Raw genomic sequence first — 21,075 nt, 5'->3', positions numbered from 1 at the left:
TTAACGGATGCCTCACGTGTTTACCAAACGTTACTATTAAAATCTCTTGAAACGGCATATGTATGCAAATATTCCATGAACGCCGATTCGATCGATAGTGGCGCTTGGAGAGTAACCCCTCTGGTATAGAATGCATTGGATTGCATGGTCCGGTGTGTGCTCAAAAACAATGAAAGATACAGTAGTTACACAAACACGTCCTCCTTCCCCCCCCCCCCCCCGATACTGTCGCTGACTTTTGATAGTTATCTGAAAGATTGTTTTCGGAGATACCGTATGGTGTTGAGTTTTGGGCAGCCATCAGGGAGCTTGTGAAAAAAAAACTACGGTCAGATAATCCCCGTGCGTTTCAAACATAGGTCAGACAATTTGCTATTGACAGGAGGTATGCCCCGTGTTTACCTGACTTTCCGACTCCCAGACTTCCAAGAAGGGCGATCTTGTACTCCGGTAGGATCATGCCAACAGCACCGGTACTGCCACCGCGGTTTCTTTGACGAGAAGACATAGTCCGTTTTCAAAGCAAGAAGAAATTGAAACCAGCAATTGAAACGTGAACAAAATTTACGGTGCTAGACTTGACAATGTTGTTCCAAGCGACCCGGCTCCCGTCAATGGCCTGTTACATCTCCCGGTGTGCAAATACTGAGGAATGACTTCAAACGACGTCAGGCCTTCCCTGTTGATCGGATCGCTGACTGCTCACATTAAGACGTCCCTCAACTTCCTGACAATTGCTAATTGTATCTGAAAACTCGGCCCAGAGCTGTGATATTATCCGTACTTTTCACTGGCAAGCCTGACCACTCGAATGTGTACAGGGCTTAGCGGCGAATGAATTGGCCCAAACAGGGCATCACTCGGACTGATCCATTTATTATGGGGTTGCCAAGTACACACCCCCGCAGACGGTGGCGCCTATCGACACGATCATCGTGTGAATAGACAAAAACAAATGCTTACCGACACGATGATCGTGTGAATAAACCAAAAAAAATGCTCACCGACACGATGATCGTGTGGATAACGTGGTTTTTCTTACCTATCCACACGATGGTCGTGTCAATAAGACGCATTTTCCGCTTATTTGCACGATGATCGTGCAAATACACAGTTTTCTTACTTATTTGCACGATGATCGTGTCTATAAGACGCATTTCCCGCTTATTTGCACGATGATCGTGCGAATACACAGTTTTTCTTACTTATTTGCACGATGATCGTGTCTATAAGAGGCATTTTACGCTTATTTACACGATCATCGTGCATATAAGCGGAAAATGCTTCTTAAAGACACGATCATCGTTTTGATAAAGAACAACACATACCGACACGATCATCGTGTAGATAAGAAAAACAAACGGATAATCCACACGATGATCGTGTCTATAAGAAGTATTTTCCGCTTATTTGCACGATCATCGTGCAAATAAGCGTTTTTTCTTACTTATTTGCACGATCATTTTGCTTTTCCTGAAACGTCCTTTTTATAGTTTTTTTACATCTCAAGACTTTAATTATCATCTCAATTAGAAAATTTGAATATTGAATATAGAGAAAATATGTTTCTTAAAAAAAATATGGGCGTACTCGGTCTGGTCATGAAGTTAGGAAGGTTTGCATGTTTGGGTGACTATGTCCGCGACTCAATGGCGACTCTATCCCTACAGCGTGCAACCCCCTAAATTACATATAAATAAGCTGAATGCAAAAAAAGTGCGCGACGTTTCAAACTTGACGGCCATCTTTTATCCTGGAAATGTCGCAAACGAGTGATGGTGAGTTCCATACATCGGCTGTGTACGTACTGTGTGTACTAGTATGGCGCTTTGCTTGAGGGGTTTGTCAGTTTGACTCAAAATTACTGGCAGTGGATCGGCGGAGATTGTCAAATGCAATGAATTTAGCGAGAAAATAGCAAAAATAGGAAAGGAGAGTAAAAGAGCGAGAAGGGAAAAATTACAAAGTAACTGACAGAAAATAAAGAGGGGAAAAAAAACACGTGGCTCCGTCCGCGAATCGAACGTGCACCTCCTGAGGCTGGCTTCCATCGTTCACATGTGATCACTCTGCGTTCCCGATGTGCCAACGGGTTATCGATGCAAACATTGGAGAAAATAAGCACCATAATTATTAGAAGTATTGTTGTCTCTTTCAAGCTGCGATTTTGTTTGTTATGCTCTCTAATTCAATTTTTTGGCAGTTTGAGCCTCGGAAACGTGAAATATTGAGATCGCTAACAAGATTTCATTGGTGGTTTATTATAAAACGGCAGTGGATTTTAGCAAGCGATGCCAGCAATTCAATTGTCAACTGAACACGTGGGCCTAAGGCTAAATTATGGAGAACACACTTTTTGTCACACGAGGAAATTTTATTTCAGCTCGAAAGCCGTACATTTGAGACCACTTGATAACGCAAAATGGTGACATAAGTGTACAATTTGCATTTGATCGCAAATTATCATGATCGTGTCGCTAAGTTGCTTTTTATGCGTGCTTACCGACACGATCATCGTGTCGATAGCCACAACGCCCCGCAGACGGTAGTAATATGGCGCCGCTTCGCCTATATATAAATATATAACGCATCGAGCGACACTGGGACACGCTCTTTGGTTTTTATGTACCTGATCGCCTTGACACCTGTGAACGCGCTCCCGGATCGACAGACGATAATCGTTTTTAAGGCTGACCCCAGACGTTTCAGGTCACTATGTAAAACAAATAGCTTTGTCAAATGAAATGTTGAATGGAGACTGATTCCAGATATGCAGTTTCGCCTCCTCGACGCTAAAATTTCAATTTGCGCAGGTTTGTGGACAACATCAAAAATTGACATGGGCAGTCAAATACACCGCATTTTGCCAAATGCTCTTTCCATCAGATGCACACTTGCTTGCCTGCCCTAAATTGGAAGAACATAAAACACACGGATGTTGATAATGTAGATTCTTGCTGGACCCCAGATTTCAGGCAGTTCGAATTTCGACTTTTATCTGAACTAGAGAGTAGCTTTACTAGTAACTGCTGTGTCCGTGTAGTGCACTACCCAAGGTTCCGATAAAGGCGTAATTTAATTTCAGATAACTCTGGTGCAGTGACTCGTTACCGGTACAGGAAAAGTCAAGTGCATGACCTTAAACGGTACTGGCCGCAAACCGGAAAGTATGCGAGATATCAACAACAAATATTTTAAGAAGTTAAAACACAACTTTGACATTTTCCCTTTACGGTATTCTCTGCAGAATGAAGCATTATCTGCACCATTTGTTGAATATGTTGACCCGCTGCATTGTCCGCAAGAGGGCGTATTTTCATACGTGCACGAATTAAAGATTGCTGTCAATTTAGAAAATTTGGGAGAAAGAAGAACCGACAATTAAGATTGGTGGCCTTAAAATGTGATCATTAGGGATAATAAAAATCAACACACTTCGTTACCTCCCCGATGGCAACAGGAAACAAAGAAAGGCCTTGTCCGACAACAGATCTACAGGCAAGTCACCACCATCACGGGGTGAGCGTCCTGGATACGGGTGACTGCTCTAACCTGGCTGTACACTCTGAGTTTTAGCGCAAGAGTGATTATGGACGGGGGAGGTGGGGAAGAGAAGGCGAGAAAATCGGGAACATATGCAAAATCATAAATACACTAGTTTTGCTCACAATTACTCATGGCGGTGTTTGTGTTTGTTTAGCGGGATGACCTCAGTTTAGCGAGTGTAAGGCCAAGACCAAACCAGGCAGGCTTGATCCTGGTGCAGTATGATAAGGTACCTGAGGAAAATGTCAATATATTCTTTCTGTCAGTCTAGCACAGAACAAGAAAGGTTTCCACAATGCAGGAAGGATAGCTGTAAAAGTGAACGAGGTTGGTCAATTCTTAATATACTGATCACAAATTTGTCCCAACACTCTGTCACGGCACTTTCACGTGGAGCGGTTTTACTTTCTTTTCCCTTTTCCAGTGCAGAGAGTTTGAAAAGAGAAACGACACGCCATTGACATTCCTACAGGAAGATATTCCGCTATAATTGATTACCTTCAGGTCATTGTTAGACAAAAAAGTTGGCGTGCCATCTTGCTATACTACACGGAGGTCAAAACCGATCAAGTGGGAAAAACAAATTTTGCTGAGCGCATCTATGGAAATACAAACTCCCCTAAATGAGCACATTACATGACGCACTGACCTTCCAATCTCAGTGTCGTTGGTTAGCATTCTCGTAAAATGAAAACCACAAAATTGTATTTCTTCGGAAGTTTGCAATCGAATCCTGCTCTATTAATTACACAATCGATGACTTAAAGTTCGTTATCTTGACTATCATTTAATCTCGTTGCATCGATAACTGACGTTAACAATATATGTACGACATTTTCCTTCAGTTTTTGGAAATTTCATTATCTTCATTCCAAGAATCGAAATGTTTTTGTCGATAGCTAGTGCGACCAATCCGATTTTTCCTCACGAGCGTTTTACTGGAGCGATGCCTTTGCTTCGGTGTCCCTTGAACTAAATTGATGTCAACAGTTAGCCATGTCATTATTCATCGCCTCCGGCTGTTGAACTGCTATTTATTTTTTTTAAAGTTCAGTTAAATGTTGGGAGTCGGCAAACCACGTAATGTGTATTAGTACACCGAGTCGACCTGACAGCTCGGGACGAAGCCCCTTTGATGATTCGGTCATGCGTTGTTCTCACTCACAAAAGCCGTGACAAGAGTGGAAACGCTATACACCGTGCGTTGAGGGGACCGTACAGTGACGGTATTGTTTCGGCCAAGAAACCCTGCCCGTCACGACCCGACACAATGGGATCTTTCCTCCGTTAATTACAGCTGTGTTTTGCGTCACGGAATTGATCGCACCGGCTTTTGTAAGCCCTTCAAAAGACCCATTATGCCATTTGAAGTGTGAGAAGTATCGATAACCGATGAGTGACTGTGTATAACCGTTCAGAACAAATCCTGAGATCTTAAAGACAAAGCGCGGAGATAGACTTTAAGGATTTCGAGTTTTATCTGCCATTAGGCAGGGCAAATGAGATCGATTTTTCTTAACAAATTTCTTCTACCTCCATCAAACAAAATATCCCGATAAAGATTCCTAAAATCTTTCCATGCATTCTTTCTTCGTGGCTTTGCGTTAACAGCCAAGATCCATACCCAATTTAACTCAACTTCAAGGGCAGATTTCCATCATCTTTAGCGACTTAAATTATACTGTGCACGTCAGGTTACACGCCTACGGGAAATAGAGTACATTGGCAAGAACTTATTTTGCGATACTTCATTGGTTTAGAACCAATAGAAGCGGACACTACACTCAGATTCCGTATCGGATGAAGTTTGGCTAAGTTCAAATAGGGTTATATCGGATTGCTGGAAGCACCGTCCACATTTATAGGTTTTTCTTTACTTTGCCTCAAAAGTGTAAGAAGAACATCCGGGTCAGTAGACGCGTTGTGAGGTTATGGGACTTCGTTTGAAATCACCAATTCGCCTTTCGTCGCTAGCAAGTATGTTGTACAATTCTTGAGGTCGGACAAAGTCTCCATCCACCTAAGATTTCAATATTTTAAAGTTTAAACAGGTTCACAGACCAGTGCAGTCGACGAGCGTTTTTTGTACAGTTCGAGGTAAAGCGGGTTTCTATCGCAACATGAATATTTTAATCCCGGTCCAAGTTGGAACTTGGTTTATTGAGGATGGAAAGAACCAAATAAAAATCTCAGATGTTTTGATATTGATTATCTGGTAACTGCAAACAGCTACATACAACGAAGAATTAAAACTACAAGCGAGAAACATCCGTAAAATATTTTAAATTGTAGCCAATATGATCACGTAAATTTAATGTCATTTGTTGAAGACAACAGAAAAACCCAATATACGTGTACCTACCCCTATACCATGCCATCGGAACCTACCCTACACCATGCCATCGGAACGTAGACCCTACACCATGCCCATCGGAACCTACCCTACACCATGCCATCGGAACCTACCCTACACCATGCCATCGGAACCTACCCTACACCATGCCATCGGAACCTACCCTACACCATGCCATCGGAACCTACCCTACACCATGCAATCGGAACCTACCCTACACCATGCCATCAGAACCTACCCTACACCGCGATATTGGAACAATACAAATTTTGTTTTGCTTTGTCACGATATCTTTGTTGACATGTTTACTCATACTAAGCTTGTGAAAGGAAACGGAGGTGAACAGATCTTCTAGGCGTTTCATCTCTATGATGATCAGATCCATGACCTCTGTTTTACCAAATTCTTGTGTTTATCCTTTGTCTCCACTAGATCACTGGATACGATGGCTGATTTTGACGTTAACCACAACTAACCCATGGACAGCTGCCAGGGACAGCTAGAGACTTTCATACTTTGTGAAAGTCTTTATTATTTCACCAGAAAAAGCAAAACTTACAATAGCTGGCCGTTAATTGTAAACAATTAACGTTTTAATGGTTCGGCGAAGATAATTTGTTGTTCTTATTGCATTTGCCTGGTTGTTTGTTTTCACTTGTTACGTAGAGTGAACGGATCTTTAAAAGGCATTACGGTAAACGAGCGTTCTGTCATAAATATACTTATCAGACCACGAAAGCAAAAGAGTCCAAAAAGTAAAATCTACCGTAAGGTGGCGCTCTGTTTTGAACATGATTATCGAAACTCGTGTTGTCCAAGACGCAGTTTTGTACATAATTAACACACTAAAGCGAAATATTGTCATTAACATCATTGCAACATTGGCAACCCCTCTGCAGAAAGATTTGTCACATTATATTATGGCATGAAGCGCGAACTGTGGAAGTAGTCGCAATGTACCGTTTACACGGCTTAAACGTTTTCAAATTTATACTTCAAATCGCTGAAAGTTCACTTGAAATTGCGATAATTATTATCAATGACTTCCAGCTTGTCCAAGATTGGCACCTATTTTTTTTTTTTTCAAAACAGTCATCTTACGTACAACAAGTGTAAAACACACCCTCACTCACACGTCAGAACGAAGGTATCAGATCACGCGCACATTTAAAGTACATATACTGTTAAAACATTAGGCAGTATAAGCTTATGTGAGCCGTTCAGTAAGAGACTGTTCTCAAGGCAACTGCCAGACTCTACCCCTCTTGAAATCATCACTATCTATTGCACTTTCTTCCCAATTTCAGCAATTGTAAGGAAATTGCCAGCAACTTCAAATAAATTTTAAAATGTCCCAGTCGTCTAAAGTCGCTTTATGATAATTTATGTAGTCCTTAAGTTCGATGTCGTTTGGTTTCGTTAAAACGGTCAACTTTGTATGTTCGTGTGTGTTGCCAAGTAAAAATGACATCGTTTTTCTGTATATTTACAAAAGTTTATTGCATGGTAAGAATGATATACAAGGAGGCTTATGACGTCATCATTCATTCAGCAAATGGAACTCGGAAGATTTACTTCGTTGGTAAAAAAATGTTAGAATGAAGACAAGTCATCATTTTTGTACTACCTTATCATGAATATTCTTTAAAAAAATTGATATTTACTGGTTTTTTTTGCATTAAAGTGATGGTAGTGTGTATTTAAAAGCTCTGCTTTGTTGAAACAATAGGTGAATTCAAAGTGATACAACTCAGCAAACGAAACATGCCAACGAGAAAAAGTGATCTTTGGGGCTGAGATTTTACTTTTTAAATATACAATGGATTGTTTGAATCGAAGTGAAGTGAGAACAGCGAAAGGAAAAATCTTCGAGAAAATATTCAAAACAGCCGTTGTGCTGCCTCATAGTAATGTAATGATTGTACAGTCGTTGCAAGTTGCAAGGTATTTTATAAGAATAGACCCCATCTCATACGACAACCACCGCTACGGCCATCGGTGTCGTCTCGGTAGTACGAAGTCCACTGTCCAGGGTAGGCGCACAAGATCCGATTTGCTCCACCGCCGCACTGTCCGGCATCACCGTCCGCGTACCACTCGTAACAAATCTTGGCGTTGTCGAACCAGTCTGGTGCGTCCGAGGGAGCCCTGAGTTGCCATGACATCCGGCAGCCGCCACTGCGTTCGTCAGAGTCGTCTCTGTAATAGGCCGTATAGGTGTTGACGGGGGCACACAGCTCGCTGGCAGCTCCACCGCCGCACTGCCCGCCGTCACCGTCAGCGTACCACTTGTAACATATCTGGACCTATTAGGATACAGAAAATGTTCATCTTCAAATCGGGCCAAGGGATGGATTATTGACTTATGACGTAAGCAATGATACACAAAGGCACTAACCTGATGTACATGATGAAAAGTTTGACTTGTTCTATCATGTAGTTCTGATTTGCTCGATTGGAGATTTTTGTTCCTGTATTTTCTCGTAATTCACCGCGAGATGTTGAAAACTTTTAATTTTCTCTTTCACTCTACCTTATTTACAGTGTGAGTTTAGCGAAATGAAAACATGTTTCAATGGCAGTTCATGATCACTTGAACCAAACATTTCTTGCTGACGATAATGAGGATAGTAAAGAGGCGAGAGGAGGAAGAACACACGTGACGGTTGTGGTTACCATAGTGATGGTCTTATAAAAATATCAAGTACGGTGATCATCGGGATAAAGATTGTTATGTATATTACGAGAATGTTTTCAATATCAAAAGCAAATACATTTCCATGCATGTTTTAACAAGCCGTAAACTTTTTAAACATCATGATGTCGACATAATTGAGAAGAAAAATAGTATTCATGTTGGTTTCCTTCACAATATGGCAAATAATCACTTTTCTATTTTAGTTTCAATAATCCTTTTTCAAAATCAACATCCTTCAGAAAATCGTTCGTCTCCCTTGAGAACAAAATTATCCTTCGAACATCGTACTTTTCGATTTTACTTTCTTTGTTTTATTTATGTTGCTTTCTGTGGTGCCATTCTTGCCAGTATAACTATGCATGGGAAATAAAAATTCACTTTTTGGCATTTTAAATTATCAACAGGAACGATTAAAATAACCTAAGACCCCTGTTTGAAATACTCGGTATGAGTAATATGGTTTGTGCCACGTGAAACTAAATGTACTTCGAGAGCCTGTGACAAGTCGTTTCTACGTATAGACCAATTCTTGTATTTGTATATCTTTCTTGTTAATAATTTGCAAGATTTTGTGTGTCTATTATGTTTATTAAGTCCCGCTTATACAATTTTCTTTCCGTTCAATCGTGTCAGAAAAATGTCTGAAGACAATTGATAGGATCTGATGACAGCCAAATAGTATGTGAAACCCCATCTAGGTTTTCATGAGACAGATTGAAAGAGCACCGGGGAACTTGGAAATGATGAAACACAGACTCCAGGACATCCCGAATGCCATCCATACACGTCTTACCTGATCGAACCACGATTCTGCACCATATGCCAATACTGCCCAACTCATTCTACATCCACCTGATCGACCATCGGTGTCGTCCCTATAGTAATCGGTGTACCCGTTGACACCCGAACACAAGGTTCTGGCCGCGCCACCTCCGCACTGGCCACCATCGCCATCGGGATACCAGCTGTAACACAGCTGAGCGTCATTCCTGAACCACGATGGGGCGATCAACCCAGGCGAGTGGCTCTTGCATTCGTACCCGTTGATTCCGCAGGGGAGGTCTCTCGGTTTGGCTGCGCACGAGTGTCGGCAACAGTCACCGTCATCATATTCGTACTCTTCGTTATTGCATGCCAGATCGCACCAACCGTCTCCGATTGAGCTTTCTTGGCACAGCAGGCTTGATTCGGTGCGCTGTTCAAAGTTTGGGAAAACCAGACGTGTGATTTCACGGTCAAGTTCACAGTTCAGTTCGCTGGCTCTCCCGAGGAGGAAATCGTGAAGTTGAAACCTTTCTTCGAAGCGAGAACCAGAAGCATCCTCGAAGACTGGACTGTCACGTAGCCTTAAAAGTAGGTCGCTCACCTGAGAACAGTTCAATGTTGAGACAAACTTCAGCGAAATTCGTGCCTGTTGGGTAGGAATATTGGCAGCCCCATCCCCTACGTCTTCATCACCCACCTGTTGACTGGGTCGCCCGTCTTCCTCTTGTTGTGCTTCGTAGCTTCTAGCAACCAGGCAATCGCGATAAGCAACCGCAAGGTAGACCGCAGCCGATATAGAAAGAAGTGTTACACAGACAAGGATGGCGCTGAACAAATAACAATAGTTGCATCTCTTCTTTTTCTTGGTGTTTTCGACGTCAAATTGACAAGATTCTCTCATTTTGCCGTACTGGAACTGGTCAGCCCCCGTGTTTCTCCCGTCTTCCATCTGTGCAGACTATCAGATGCCAACTTCAAGTTATGGAAGAATTCAGCCCGCTGATGATAGTTCAAGTTCTTACTAGCCAAGAAGCTGCAAGGAATAGCGAACATTTGAAACCAGGTCTCTTTATAAGCAACTCCCATCGCATCGCATTTCATTGATACGATAGTCAATTCCGTGAAGTATCTTCAAGTTCCTGGTTACACGCTAAGCTCCAGGACGTTCTGGAGAGTTTTCCGTAATGATGTCCGGGTCTTCACAACAAAGGTAGTTGTTTATTAGATAAAAAGATTATGGGTCTGTTTTTTCATCATTGGTTGCTTACAAAAATAATGCCAAAAGGCGGTTTTTATCATCGGGTAATTTTTTTTCGCTTATCGATAATCTATGCCTACATGAGAAACAACAGAAGAGGAATGCGACACGTAGAAGTAATTTTTGATGCTCAGCAAATTGTGGCTACAAGAAGTTCACTATGAAGAACTCCACATGGCGTACTGATTATATAGATATTACACGAAACATTTCCTGCCATGCGAAGAGAAATGGCGTTTTTTATCGTTTCCGTGTAAACATGTTGCCATGGATAATGTAGATGGAAACGCACGAGGATGAGGATTAATCCTTTTTTTCTAGCTTCAGCGTCTTTGAATAAGCTTTAGCACATTGCTAGATGGACCAATGATGTAGGGAATCGTAACTTTATATAGATTACTGTAGCGATATTTATATCATGCATGTTAATAATTATTTTATACAATTTCATGTATATAAGGTGCAGAAACTTCTCTTTAACATAAATTATGTATATCACAGTGCCATTACGTCATAAAGCTGTTTTGTGCCAGTATATGTAATTAGTCAGGCGTTTCCGACACTTTATGTGTCTGATATTCAAATTATGAAGATGTTTGTTGGTTTCCAGATGACCGTGTTCTCTTCGGTGTATTACACTTTGTTGGTTGGTAACGTTTAGCGAGAGGGGTTACTGAACAACGAAATATCTCTTGATCCCTCTTTTTAGGCTGCCTTCACAAGAAAAGTGGAGAGGGGTTTTCTCCAGGTCCCATATCAGGGTAAATTGTGCACATTTCTTAAAGTATAATAGCCCTAATATCTCGATCAACATAATTTTTCGTGACACGTTTTGGAAATACAGGTCAAACTTCATGTTCATATGAATCTGAAATGTATCACTGAATCACTGCTTTGAAACGTCATACGTCGGCTTTCAAATTCTGTTGTAGAGACAAGACAAAATTAACCAAAATTTGAAAGATAAGTTATTGCTGTCGGACAGTTCGCATATTTATTATACAACGCAATTCTGTTGTGTATCCAACTTTTCACGCCGTATATCATAATCATTCCAAATTATGGCAATCTTAAACGAAACTTCACAATTTTCTGTGATCACTGATATTATAAAAGTGTGCTGCAGAAGGGTTCGCTTCCTTCCGAAGCAAGCATTTTTTCTTGGCCTTGCATAGCAAAAATATGATCAAGATACAGAATAAAATGCATATGTGCGACAATAAATTTTCAAGAAATATTCTGATTCCACAAAGTACTCTTTTTTTTACTTAATTAAAATGACATAGATAGGGTTCCTTAAAGCGGGGGGGGACTTTTGCCAAATTTTGCATGTTAACTTGAGAAGAAAACCGCGATAAATTATAAACTAACTAATCTATACTTATCGTATTTGCAGAATTCGTCACGGTCCTATCCAAAGCACAAATCTTTTTGTTAAATTTTGCCGTAGTTCCAGGACGGCCCTGACTGTATCGGTGTTCCCACTAACAGCAGTAACAGACACGTAACGGAAAAGTTAGGGTTTTTTCACAGATTGCAAAACAAGCGCGCAAACACACTTCGTCCGTGTGTTGTGATTAGCATGATTAGCACGTCCTATTTCACTATCTAATCACGGACGTAACACAAAGCGTGATCTTATATTCGTGACGTTGTCGGATTGTCCAATCGTTGGGCTTCTTGTTCAGGGAATGGGTAGGAGCACAGTCCCTCCTCTGTGGGTGGAGGGACTGTGGTAGGAGTAACCATATACAGAAATCAATACTGGCCTCTGAGTGAGGTAGCAGTATTATACTGTCAGACTCTGTCAGACATGTAAGATTGTGCCTTCGATTCTTTCTGATCACAGAGCTGTTCTTCTTTCCATTAACATCTCTTGTCATCCAAGAGGACCGGGTGTCTGGAAATTGAATGTTGATCTGCTAAAAGATGAAAGTACAAAGCTCGTATCATTAATGTTATCGAGAAAACTAAACATGAGTACTCAAATTGTCCTATTGATTTAACTTTGGAGTTATGCAAAACACGTATAAGAGATTTTTCTATTGGTTTTCCTAAGAACGTATACAACAAATGCGTAATCGTTTACCTGTCCTAGAAAAAAAAAGATTAATGAACTTGAGCAAAAAATTGATGACACTCTTGATTCTTGTGTTTTAAGCGAATATGAAAATGTCAAGTTTGAGCTAGAGCAACTATATGGTGATAATGCAAAAGATGCAAAAGTGAGAGCCAGAGCTCAATGGTACGTTGAGAGTGACAAACCCACAAAATATTTCCTGAATTTAGAAAAAAAAGCGAAGTATACAAAATGACATTACTGAGCTCATAGACCAGAACGTGCTCCACAATCCAGATGACATCCTTAGAGGTACACATAGCTTCTATCATCAGCTGTACTCGTCCAACAATGTCTCTGATGAGACTGTGAATAATTATTCAAATGATGTACACCTGGAAAATGAGTTAAATGTCCGAGAGAAGGTTTCACTGGATAAACCATTTGTCATTTCATGAGTGTTCAAAGGCAGTTGCAAGGCTAAAGAATAACAAAGCCGCCGGAAGTGATGGGCTGCCTGCCGAAATTTATAAAGAATTCTGGCACTGTATAGGACCACTTGTTCATGGTGTAATTTCCAAAGGCATGCGCATCTTCGTTTGATTCACAAGAAAGATGACAGAAATGTTTTGGAAAATTGGAGACCAATAAGTCTCTTAAACATTGATTATAAGATCATTGCTTTTGTTTTGTCTGCGATGTAGCAGCCTGTTTCGAGCAGAATTATCAATGACGATCAAACGGCATACCTTACAAAGCACTTTATTGGACAAAACGTGAGCTTAATCTATGACATTATTGATTATGCAAACTACGAAAACATACAAGGTGTGGTTTTATTTCTCTATTTGCGAAAGGCTTTTGACACTGTAGTGTGGAATTTTATGTTTGAAGTTCTCAAAAAATATCATTTTGGAGTCAACTTTATAAGTAGTGTTAAAACTCTTTATAATGATTGCCAAGCTAGTGTGCTTAATCATGGTTGGGTTCTCAACCATTACAGCTTGAAAGAGGTATTCGTCAAGGCTATCCTATTTCTGCATTACTCTGTTTGTTAATCGTTGAAATCATTGCCATTCAAGTTAGATCTGATAATGATATTAATGGTTTCAAGTTAAATATTTCAGCCAGTCTATCTCAAGATATTCGCATTTCTCAGGTAGCTGATGATACAACCATTTTTGTAACCGATGAAATTTCTATTTTAAGGACAACTGAGGTTGTACGGACGTTCAGCTCTGTAGCAGGCCCAAGTTTTAATTTAAATAAGACTAAGGGCCTTTGGGTTGGTGCGTGGAAATATAGAAATGATGGTTACGCTAGTATAAGAAGTCCAAAAGAGCCAATTAAATCCCTAGGTACTTACACTTCTCAAGTGATTCGTCAATTTGGATAAATAATGTATTGTGTAAAAAGTTTTTGTTTGTTGAAAATTTATTATCACAGTGGTCCGAGAGAAACTTGACTTTGTATGGTAAAATTACTGTCATTAAATGTCTTGCAGCTGCTAAATTATGTATCTCCTTAATATATGTATTCTACTGTAGAAAATAAAGGAATTGATGAATAAAAAAAGAAGTCCTTCTCTCCTTGCTTTCTGGTGCATCTTCACAACAGGCCAAGAAAGTTACATTGAGCGCCTTTCGAGTAGTGCGTACTTGACATACCGAATACCTTGAAGTCAAAGTGACAGTGCTATACTTGCAGCCTTCTCTAAAATTCCAGCGAACCTTGACTTCTGTGAGGAAGCCTTATGGTAGATAACACAGACTTATCGAAAGAGTAGGCTTCTTATTGTCTTATTCTGAACAATTTGAAGGAATAACTTAGTAAACTTCACTAACACAGCATCGATAGTGGTTAGCTCTGCGTGGGGGGGGGGGGGGTGTTACCGGCTGTAGGGCTCCCGCCACAGGCCTACAGCCGGTAACACACAGCCCGCCACGCAGAGCAAAGATAGAAGTGTGATCGCGTAATAGCGGAGTGATACCTGTAACTCAAGCGTAAACCGAGCAAGATATAAAATTTGCAATATTCATATATGTTATACAAAAGATATCAGTCACGTTTACCAGTGATGCTGGACCTGCCCCAAGTCTGTTGGCATATACATATATATCAAAACAGGGTAAATAGAGAGCAATATACCCTGGCAGGCTGTTGCGTATAGCCTAGACCCCATTCTCCGCTTTTTGCCTTCGTCCACACGAAGGCCAAAAGTGGAGAATAGATTCACCCCCGTTCCACAATCAGCATGGATAACAATTAGTTTGGGCCAAACCATGGTGTTGACGGGGATCATGTTGTGTTCAGTCTTATGTAGAGATTAACAGAGTAACCAAAATCCTATCACTACTGACTTACATTCATTTCAATATGACCCATGGACAGCTGACGGAACCGCCAGAGACTTTCATATTTCAATGGTTTGGCGAAGGTTGTTTGTTGTTGTGATTGCATTCGCCTGGTTGTTTCTTTTCACTTGTTACGTGGGGTGAACAGGGCACTTAAAAGATCTTTAAAAGTAATTACAGTAAACGAGCGTTCTGTCATAAACATACGTATCAGACAACGATAGCAAACGAGTCCAAAAAGTAAAATCTACCGTAAGGTGGCGCTGTGTTTTGTCAAAGACATACTCGTCTTGTCCAAGACAGTTTTGTACATAATTGACATACTACAGCGAAATATTGTCATCAACTCCATTGCAACGTTGGCCACCACTCTTCAGAAAGATTTGTCTCACTATATTATGGCATGAAACGCGAACTGTGGAAGTAGTCGCAATGTACCGTTTACACGGCTTGAACGTTTTCAAATTTACTTCAAATCGCTGAGGTTCACTTGAAATTGCGATAATTATTATCAATGACTTCCAGCTTGTCCAAGATTGGCACCTATCATTTATTTATTTTTCAAAGCAGGTCTCCTACGTATTGTACAACAAGTGTAAACACACCCTCACTCACACGTCAGAACGAAGGTATCAGATCGTGCGCACATTCAAAAGTAGAAGTACCGTTAGACAGTATAAGCTTATGTGAGCCGTTCAGTAAGAGACTGTTCTCAAGGCAACTGCCAGACTCTACCCCTCTTGAAATCATCACTATCTATTGCACTTTCTTCCCAATCGTCTATTATACCTATTTCCTTGGGTAATACAAAGTAAAAGGTAAAGATGTGAGCAATATTCAATTCAAATATCTAGAAAATTCACTTCACGGACAGAATCTTGAAAAATAGCCTTTTCTTATCTGGTTAACGAAAAAAGATATCCCTGAACTAAAATATGCGTGGGCTACCAGCCATTGTCACTGGGCTACCAACTCCAAGTGGACTACCGGGAAAAAAGTTAATTTCGAGCCCTAATATTTCGTGTTCAATTTCGTGTGGATTCGTTAAAACGGTCAACTTTGTATGTGTGTGTGTGTGTGTGTGTGTGTGTTGCGAAGTAAAACTGACATCGATTTTTTCTGTATATTTACAAAAATTTATTGCATGGTAACAATGATATACAAGGAGGCTTATGACGTCATCATTCATTCAGCAAATGGAACTCGAAAGATTTACTTTGTTGTAAAAAATGTTAGAATGAAGACAAGTCATCAATTTTTATAATATCTTATCATGAATATTCTTAAAATAAAGCTGAGAAAATTGAAATTTACAGTTTTTTGCATTAAAATGATAGTGTATTTAAAAGCTCTGCTTTGTTGAAACAATAGATGAATTCAAAGTGATGCAACTCAGCAAACGAAAACATGCCAACGAGAAAAAGTTATCTTTGGGGCTGAGATTTTACTTTTTAAATATACAATGGATTGTTTGAATCGAAGTGAAGTGAGAACAGCGAAAGGAAAAATCTTCGAGAAAATATTCAAAACAGCCGTTGTGCTGCCTCATAGTAATGTAATGTTTGTACAGTCGTTGCAAGTTGCAAGGTATTTTATAAGAATAGACCCCATCTCATACGACAACCACCGCTACGGCCATCGGTGTCGTCTCGGTAGTACGAAGTCCACTGCCCTGGGTAGGCGCACAAGATCCGATTTGCTCCCCCGCCGCACTGTCCGGCATCACCGTCCGCGTACCACTCGTAACAAATCTTGGCGTTGTCGAACCAGTCTGGTGCGTCCGAGGGAGCCCTGAGTTGCCATGACATCCGGCAGCCGCCACTGCGTTCGTCAGAGTCGTCTCTGTAATAGGCCGTATAGGTGTTGACGGGGGCACACAGCTCGCTGGCGGCTCCACCGCCACACTGCCCGCCGTCACCGTCAGCGTACCACTTGTAACATATCTGGACCTATAGGATACAGAAAATGTTCATCTTCAAATCGGGCCAAGGGATGGATTATTGACTTATGACGTAAGCAACGATACACAAAGGCAATAACCTGATGTACATGATGAAAAGTTTGACCTGTGTCTATCATGTAGTTCTGATTTGCTCGATTGGAGATTTTTGTTCCTGTATTTTCTCCGCCAGATGTTGAAAACTTTTAATTTTCTCTTTCACTCTACCTTATTTACAGTGTGAGTTTAGCGAAATGAAAACATGTTTCAATGGCAGTTCATGATCACTTGAACCAAACATTTCTTGCTGACGATAATGAGGATAGTAGAGAGGCGAGAGGAGGAAGAACACAGGTGACGGTTGTGGTTACCATAGTGATGGTCTTATAAAAATATCAAGTACGGTGATCATCGGGATAAAGATTGTTATGTATATAACGAGAATGTTTTCAATATCAAAAGCAAATACATTTCCATGCATGTTTTAACAAGCCGTAAACTTTTCAAACATCATGATGTCGACACAATATAGAAGAAAAGTAGTATTCATGTTGGTTTTCTTCACACTATGGCAAATAATTACTTGTCTATTTAAGTTTCAATAATCCTTTTTTAAAATCAACTTCCTTCAGAAAATAGTTCGTCTCCCTTGAGAACAAAATTATCCTTCGAACATCGTACTTTTCGATTTTACTTTTTCTTTGTTTTATTTACGTTGCTTTCTGTGGTGCCATTCTTGCCAGTATAACTATGCAGGGGAAATAAAAATTCACTTTTTGGCATTTTAAATTATCAACAGGAACGATTAAAATAACCTAAGACCCCTGTTTGAAATACTCGGTATGAGTAATATGGTTTGTGCCACGTGAAACTAAATGTACTTCGAGAGCCTGTGACAAGTCGTTTTCACGTATAGACCAATTCTTGTATTTGTATATCTTTCTTGTTAATAATTTGCAAGATTTTGTGTGTCTATTATGTTTATTAAGTCCCGCTTATACAATTTTCTTTCCGTTCAATCGTGTCAGAAAAATGTCTGAAGACAATTGATAGGATATCTGATGACAGGCAAATTTCAGTATGTGAAACCCATCTAGGTTTTCATGAGACAGATTGAAAGAGCACCTTCAAAGAAACGGGGACTTGGAAATGATGAAACACAGACTCAAGGACATCCCGAATGCCATCCATACACGTCTTACCTGATCGAACCACGATTCTGCACCATATGCCAATACTGCCCAACTCATTCTACATCCACCTGATCGACCATCGGTGTCGTCCCTATAGTAATCGGTGTACCCGTTGACACCCGAACACAAGGTTCGGGCCGCGCCACCTCCGCACTGGCCACCATCGCCATCGGGATACCAGCTGTAACACAGCTGAGCGTCATTCCTGAACCACGACGGAGCGATCAACCCAGGCGATTGGCTCTTGCATTCGTACCCGTTGATTCCGCAGGGGAGGTCTCTCGGTTTGGCTGCGCACGAGTGTCGGCAACAGTCACCGTCATCATATTCGTACTCTTCGTTATTGCATGCCAGATCGCACCAACCGTCTCCGATTGAGCTTTCTTTGCACACCAGGCTTGATTCGGTGCGCTGTTCAAAGTTTGGGAAAACCAGACGTGTGATTTCACGGTCAAGTTCACAATTCAGTTCGCTGGCTCTCCCGAGGAGGAAATCGTGAAGTTGAAACCTTTCTTCGAAGCGAGAACCAGAAGCATCCTCGAAGACTGGACTGTCACGTAGCCTTAAAAGTAGGTCGCTCACCTGAGAACAGTTCAATGTTGAGACAAACTTCAGCGAAATTCGTGCCTGTTGGGTAGGAATATTGACAGCCCCATCCCCTACGTCTTCAACAGCCACCTGTTGGCTGGGTCGCCCGTCTTCCTCTTGTTGTGCTTCGTAGCTGCTAGCAATCAGGCAATCGCGATAAGCAACACTGCATGAAAACCCGATAATTCAGATAAATTCACATTAATGAGTTGCCTGTATTATAGTATAATACACATGAATTCACATGAATCCACATGAATACAGGCTTGCTGAATACAAAAATGGATTCTTGACTGTATTTATCTGTATATGCACTCTTCAACTTAAATACAGGCAATAATCATTGTAAATACAGTAAGTATTATAGGGTTTTTATGCAGTGCAACCGCAAGGTAGACCGCAGCTGCTATAGAAAGAAGTGTTACACAGACAAGGATGGCGCTGAACAAATAACAATAGTTGCATCTCTTCTTTTTCTTGGTGTTTTCCAGGTCAAATTGACAAGATTCTCTCATTTTGCCGTACTGGAACTGGTCAGCCCCCGTGTTTCTCCCGTCTTCCATCTGTGCAGACTATCGGATGCCAACTTCAAGTTATGGAAGAATTCAGCCCGCTGACGATATGTCAAGTTCTTACTAGCCAAGGAGCTGCAAGGAATAGCGAACATTTGAAACCAGGTCTCTTTATAAGCAACTCCCATCGCATAGCATTTCCTTGATGCGATAGTCAATTCCGTGAAGTATCTTCAAGTTCCCGGTTACGCTAAGCTCCAGGACGTACTGAAGAGTTTGTCGTAATGATGTCCGGGTCTTCACAACAGAGGTAGTTGTTCATTAGATAAAAAGATTATTGGTCTGTTTTTTCATCTTTTGTCCCTTGCACAAATGATGCCAAAAGGCGGTTTTTATCATCGGGTAAATTTTTTTTCGCTTATCGCTAATCTATGACTACATGAGAAACAACAGAGGAGGAATGCGACACATAGAAGTAATTTTTGATGCTCAGCAAATTGTGGCTACAAGAAGCTAACTATAAGGAACTATACATGGCGTACTGATTATATAGATATTACACGAAACATTTTCTGCCATGCGAAGAGAAATAATGGCGTTTTATATCGTTTTCGTGTAAACATGTTGCCATGGATAATCTAGATGGAAACGCATAAGGATGAGAATTAGATCTAGCTTCAGCGTCTTTGAATAAGTGTTAGCACATTGCTAGATGGACCAATGATGTAGGGAATTGTAACTTTATATAGATTACTGTAGCGATATTTATATCATGCATGTTAATAATTATTTTATACAATTTCATGTATATAAGGTGCAGAAACATCTCTTTAACATAAATTATGTATATCACAATGCCATTACGCCTGCATATGTGATTAGTCAGGCGTTTCCGAAACTTTTTGTGTCTGATATTCAAATAATGAACATGTTTGTTGGTTTCCAGATGACCGTGTTCTCTTCGGTGTATTACACCTTTTTGGTGGGTAACGTTAAGCGAGAGGGGTGACTGAACAACGAAATATCTCTTGATCCCTATTTTTTGGCCGAGTTCACTTAAAAAAGTTTTCTCAAGGTCCCATATCAGGGTAAATTGTGCACATTTCGTAAAGTATAATAGCCATAACATTTCGGTCGACATGACTTTTCGTTATACATTTTAGCAATACAGGTCAAAGCTTATGTTCATATGAACTTGAAATGTATTACTGAATCATTGCTTTGAAATGTCATACGGCGGCTTTCGAATTCTGTTGTAGAGACACGAGAAAATTTACCAAAATTTTGAAAATTTAAGACATTGCTGTCGGTCACTTTGCATATTTATTATACAACGCCATTCTTCTTACAGCGCTATCAAGTTCTGCTGCATGTCTAATTTTTAATGTCGTAAATCATTATCATTCCTAATTATGGCAATCTTAAAAGAAACTTCGCAGTTTTCTGTGAGCACTGATATTATGAAAGGTGGTGCAGAATGGTGCGCTTCCTTTAGTTCAGAAGCAAGCATTTTTTGTTGGCTTTGCATAAGTCAATATGATCAAGATACAGAATAAAATGAATATGTGGACAATACATTTTCAAGAAACGTTCCGATGCCACAAAGTACTCTGCGGGTGGGGGAATGACTGTATTTTTTACTTCATTAAAATGACGTAGATAGTGTTCTGTAAAGCGGGGGCTTTTTGCCAAATTTTGCGTGTTTAGTAGAAAACCGCGATGAATTAAAAACTAACTAATCTATTTGTCTTATTTGCAGAATTCGTCACGGTCTTGTCCAAAGCACAAATCTTTTATTAAATTTTGTCGC

At 40.4% G+C, this 21,075-nt stretch overlaps 3 protein-coding genes across 3 annotated transcripts in view; all 3 read right to left on the bottom strand.

Annotated features, from left to right (window-relative positions):
* LOC139121816 (ras-like protein family member 12) overlaps nt 1-913 on the bottom strand; it is a 37,182-nt gene extending 36,269 nt beyond the window's left edge. Inside the window, exon 1 of the mRNA XM_070687015.1 lies at nt 403-913. Within this exon, the coding sequence (XP_070543116.1) occupies nt 403-508 (106 nt within the window). The 5' untranslated portion in view covers nt 509-913. The remainder of the gene's footprint in view (nt 1-402) is intronic.
* A 6,459-nt stretch (nt 914-7,372) lies between these two features.
* On the bottom strand, nt 7,373-10,468 carry LOC139121815 (uncharacterized). The gene is made up of 2 exons (XM_070687014.1): nt 9,391-10,468; nt 7,373-8,205 (listed from the first exon to the last, which is right to left on the bottom strand). The coding sequence occupies exons 1-2, from the start codon at nt 10,309-10,311 to the stop codon at nt 7,849-7,851; spliced, it is 1,278 nt and encodes a 425-aa protein (XP_070543115.1). The 5' UTR covers nt 10,312-10,468; the 3' UTR covers nt 7,373-7,848.
* A 5,701-nt stretch (nt 10,469-16,169) lies between these two features.
* LOC139120937 (uncharacterized) lies at nt 16,170-20,637 on the bottom strand. Its single transcript, XM_070685527.1, has 3 exons — nt 20,615-20,637; nt 18,175-18,919; nt 16,170-16,982 (listed from the first exon to the last, which is right to left on the bottom strand). Exons 1-3 carry the CDS (start codon nt 20,635-20,637, stop codon nt 16,626-16,628), a joined length of 1,125 nt encoding a protein of 374 aa, XP_070541628.1. The 3' UTR covers nt 16,170-16,625.
* Between the last annotated feature and the right edge of the window lie 438 nt (nt 20,638-21,075).

This window comes from Ptychodera flava, chromosome 21 (genome assembly GCF_041260155.1).
Source record: "Ptychodera flava strain L36383 chromosome 21, AS_Pfla_20210202, whole genome shotgun sequence".
Lineage (NCBI taxonomy): Eukaryota > Metazoa > Hemichordata > Enteropneusta > Ptychoderidae > Ptychodera > Ptychodera flava.
Note: the sequence above shows the minus strand (reverse complement) of the source record. Positions and strands in the feature narration are given on the sequence as shown.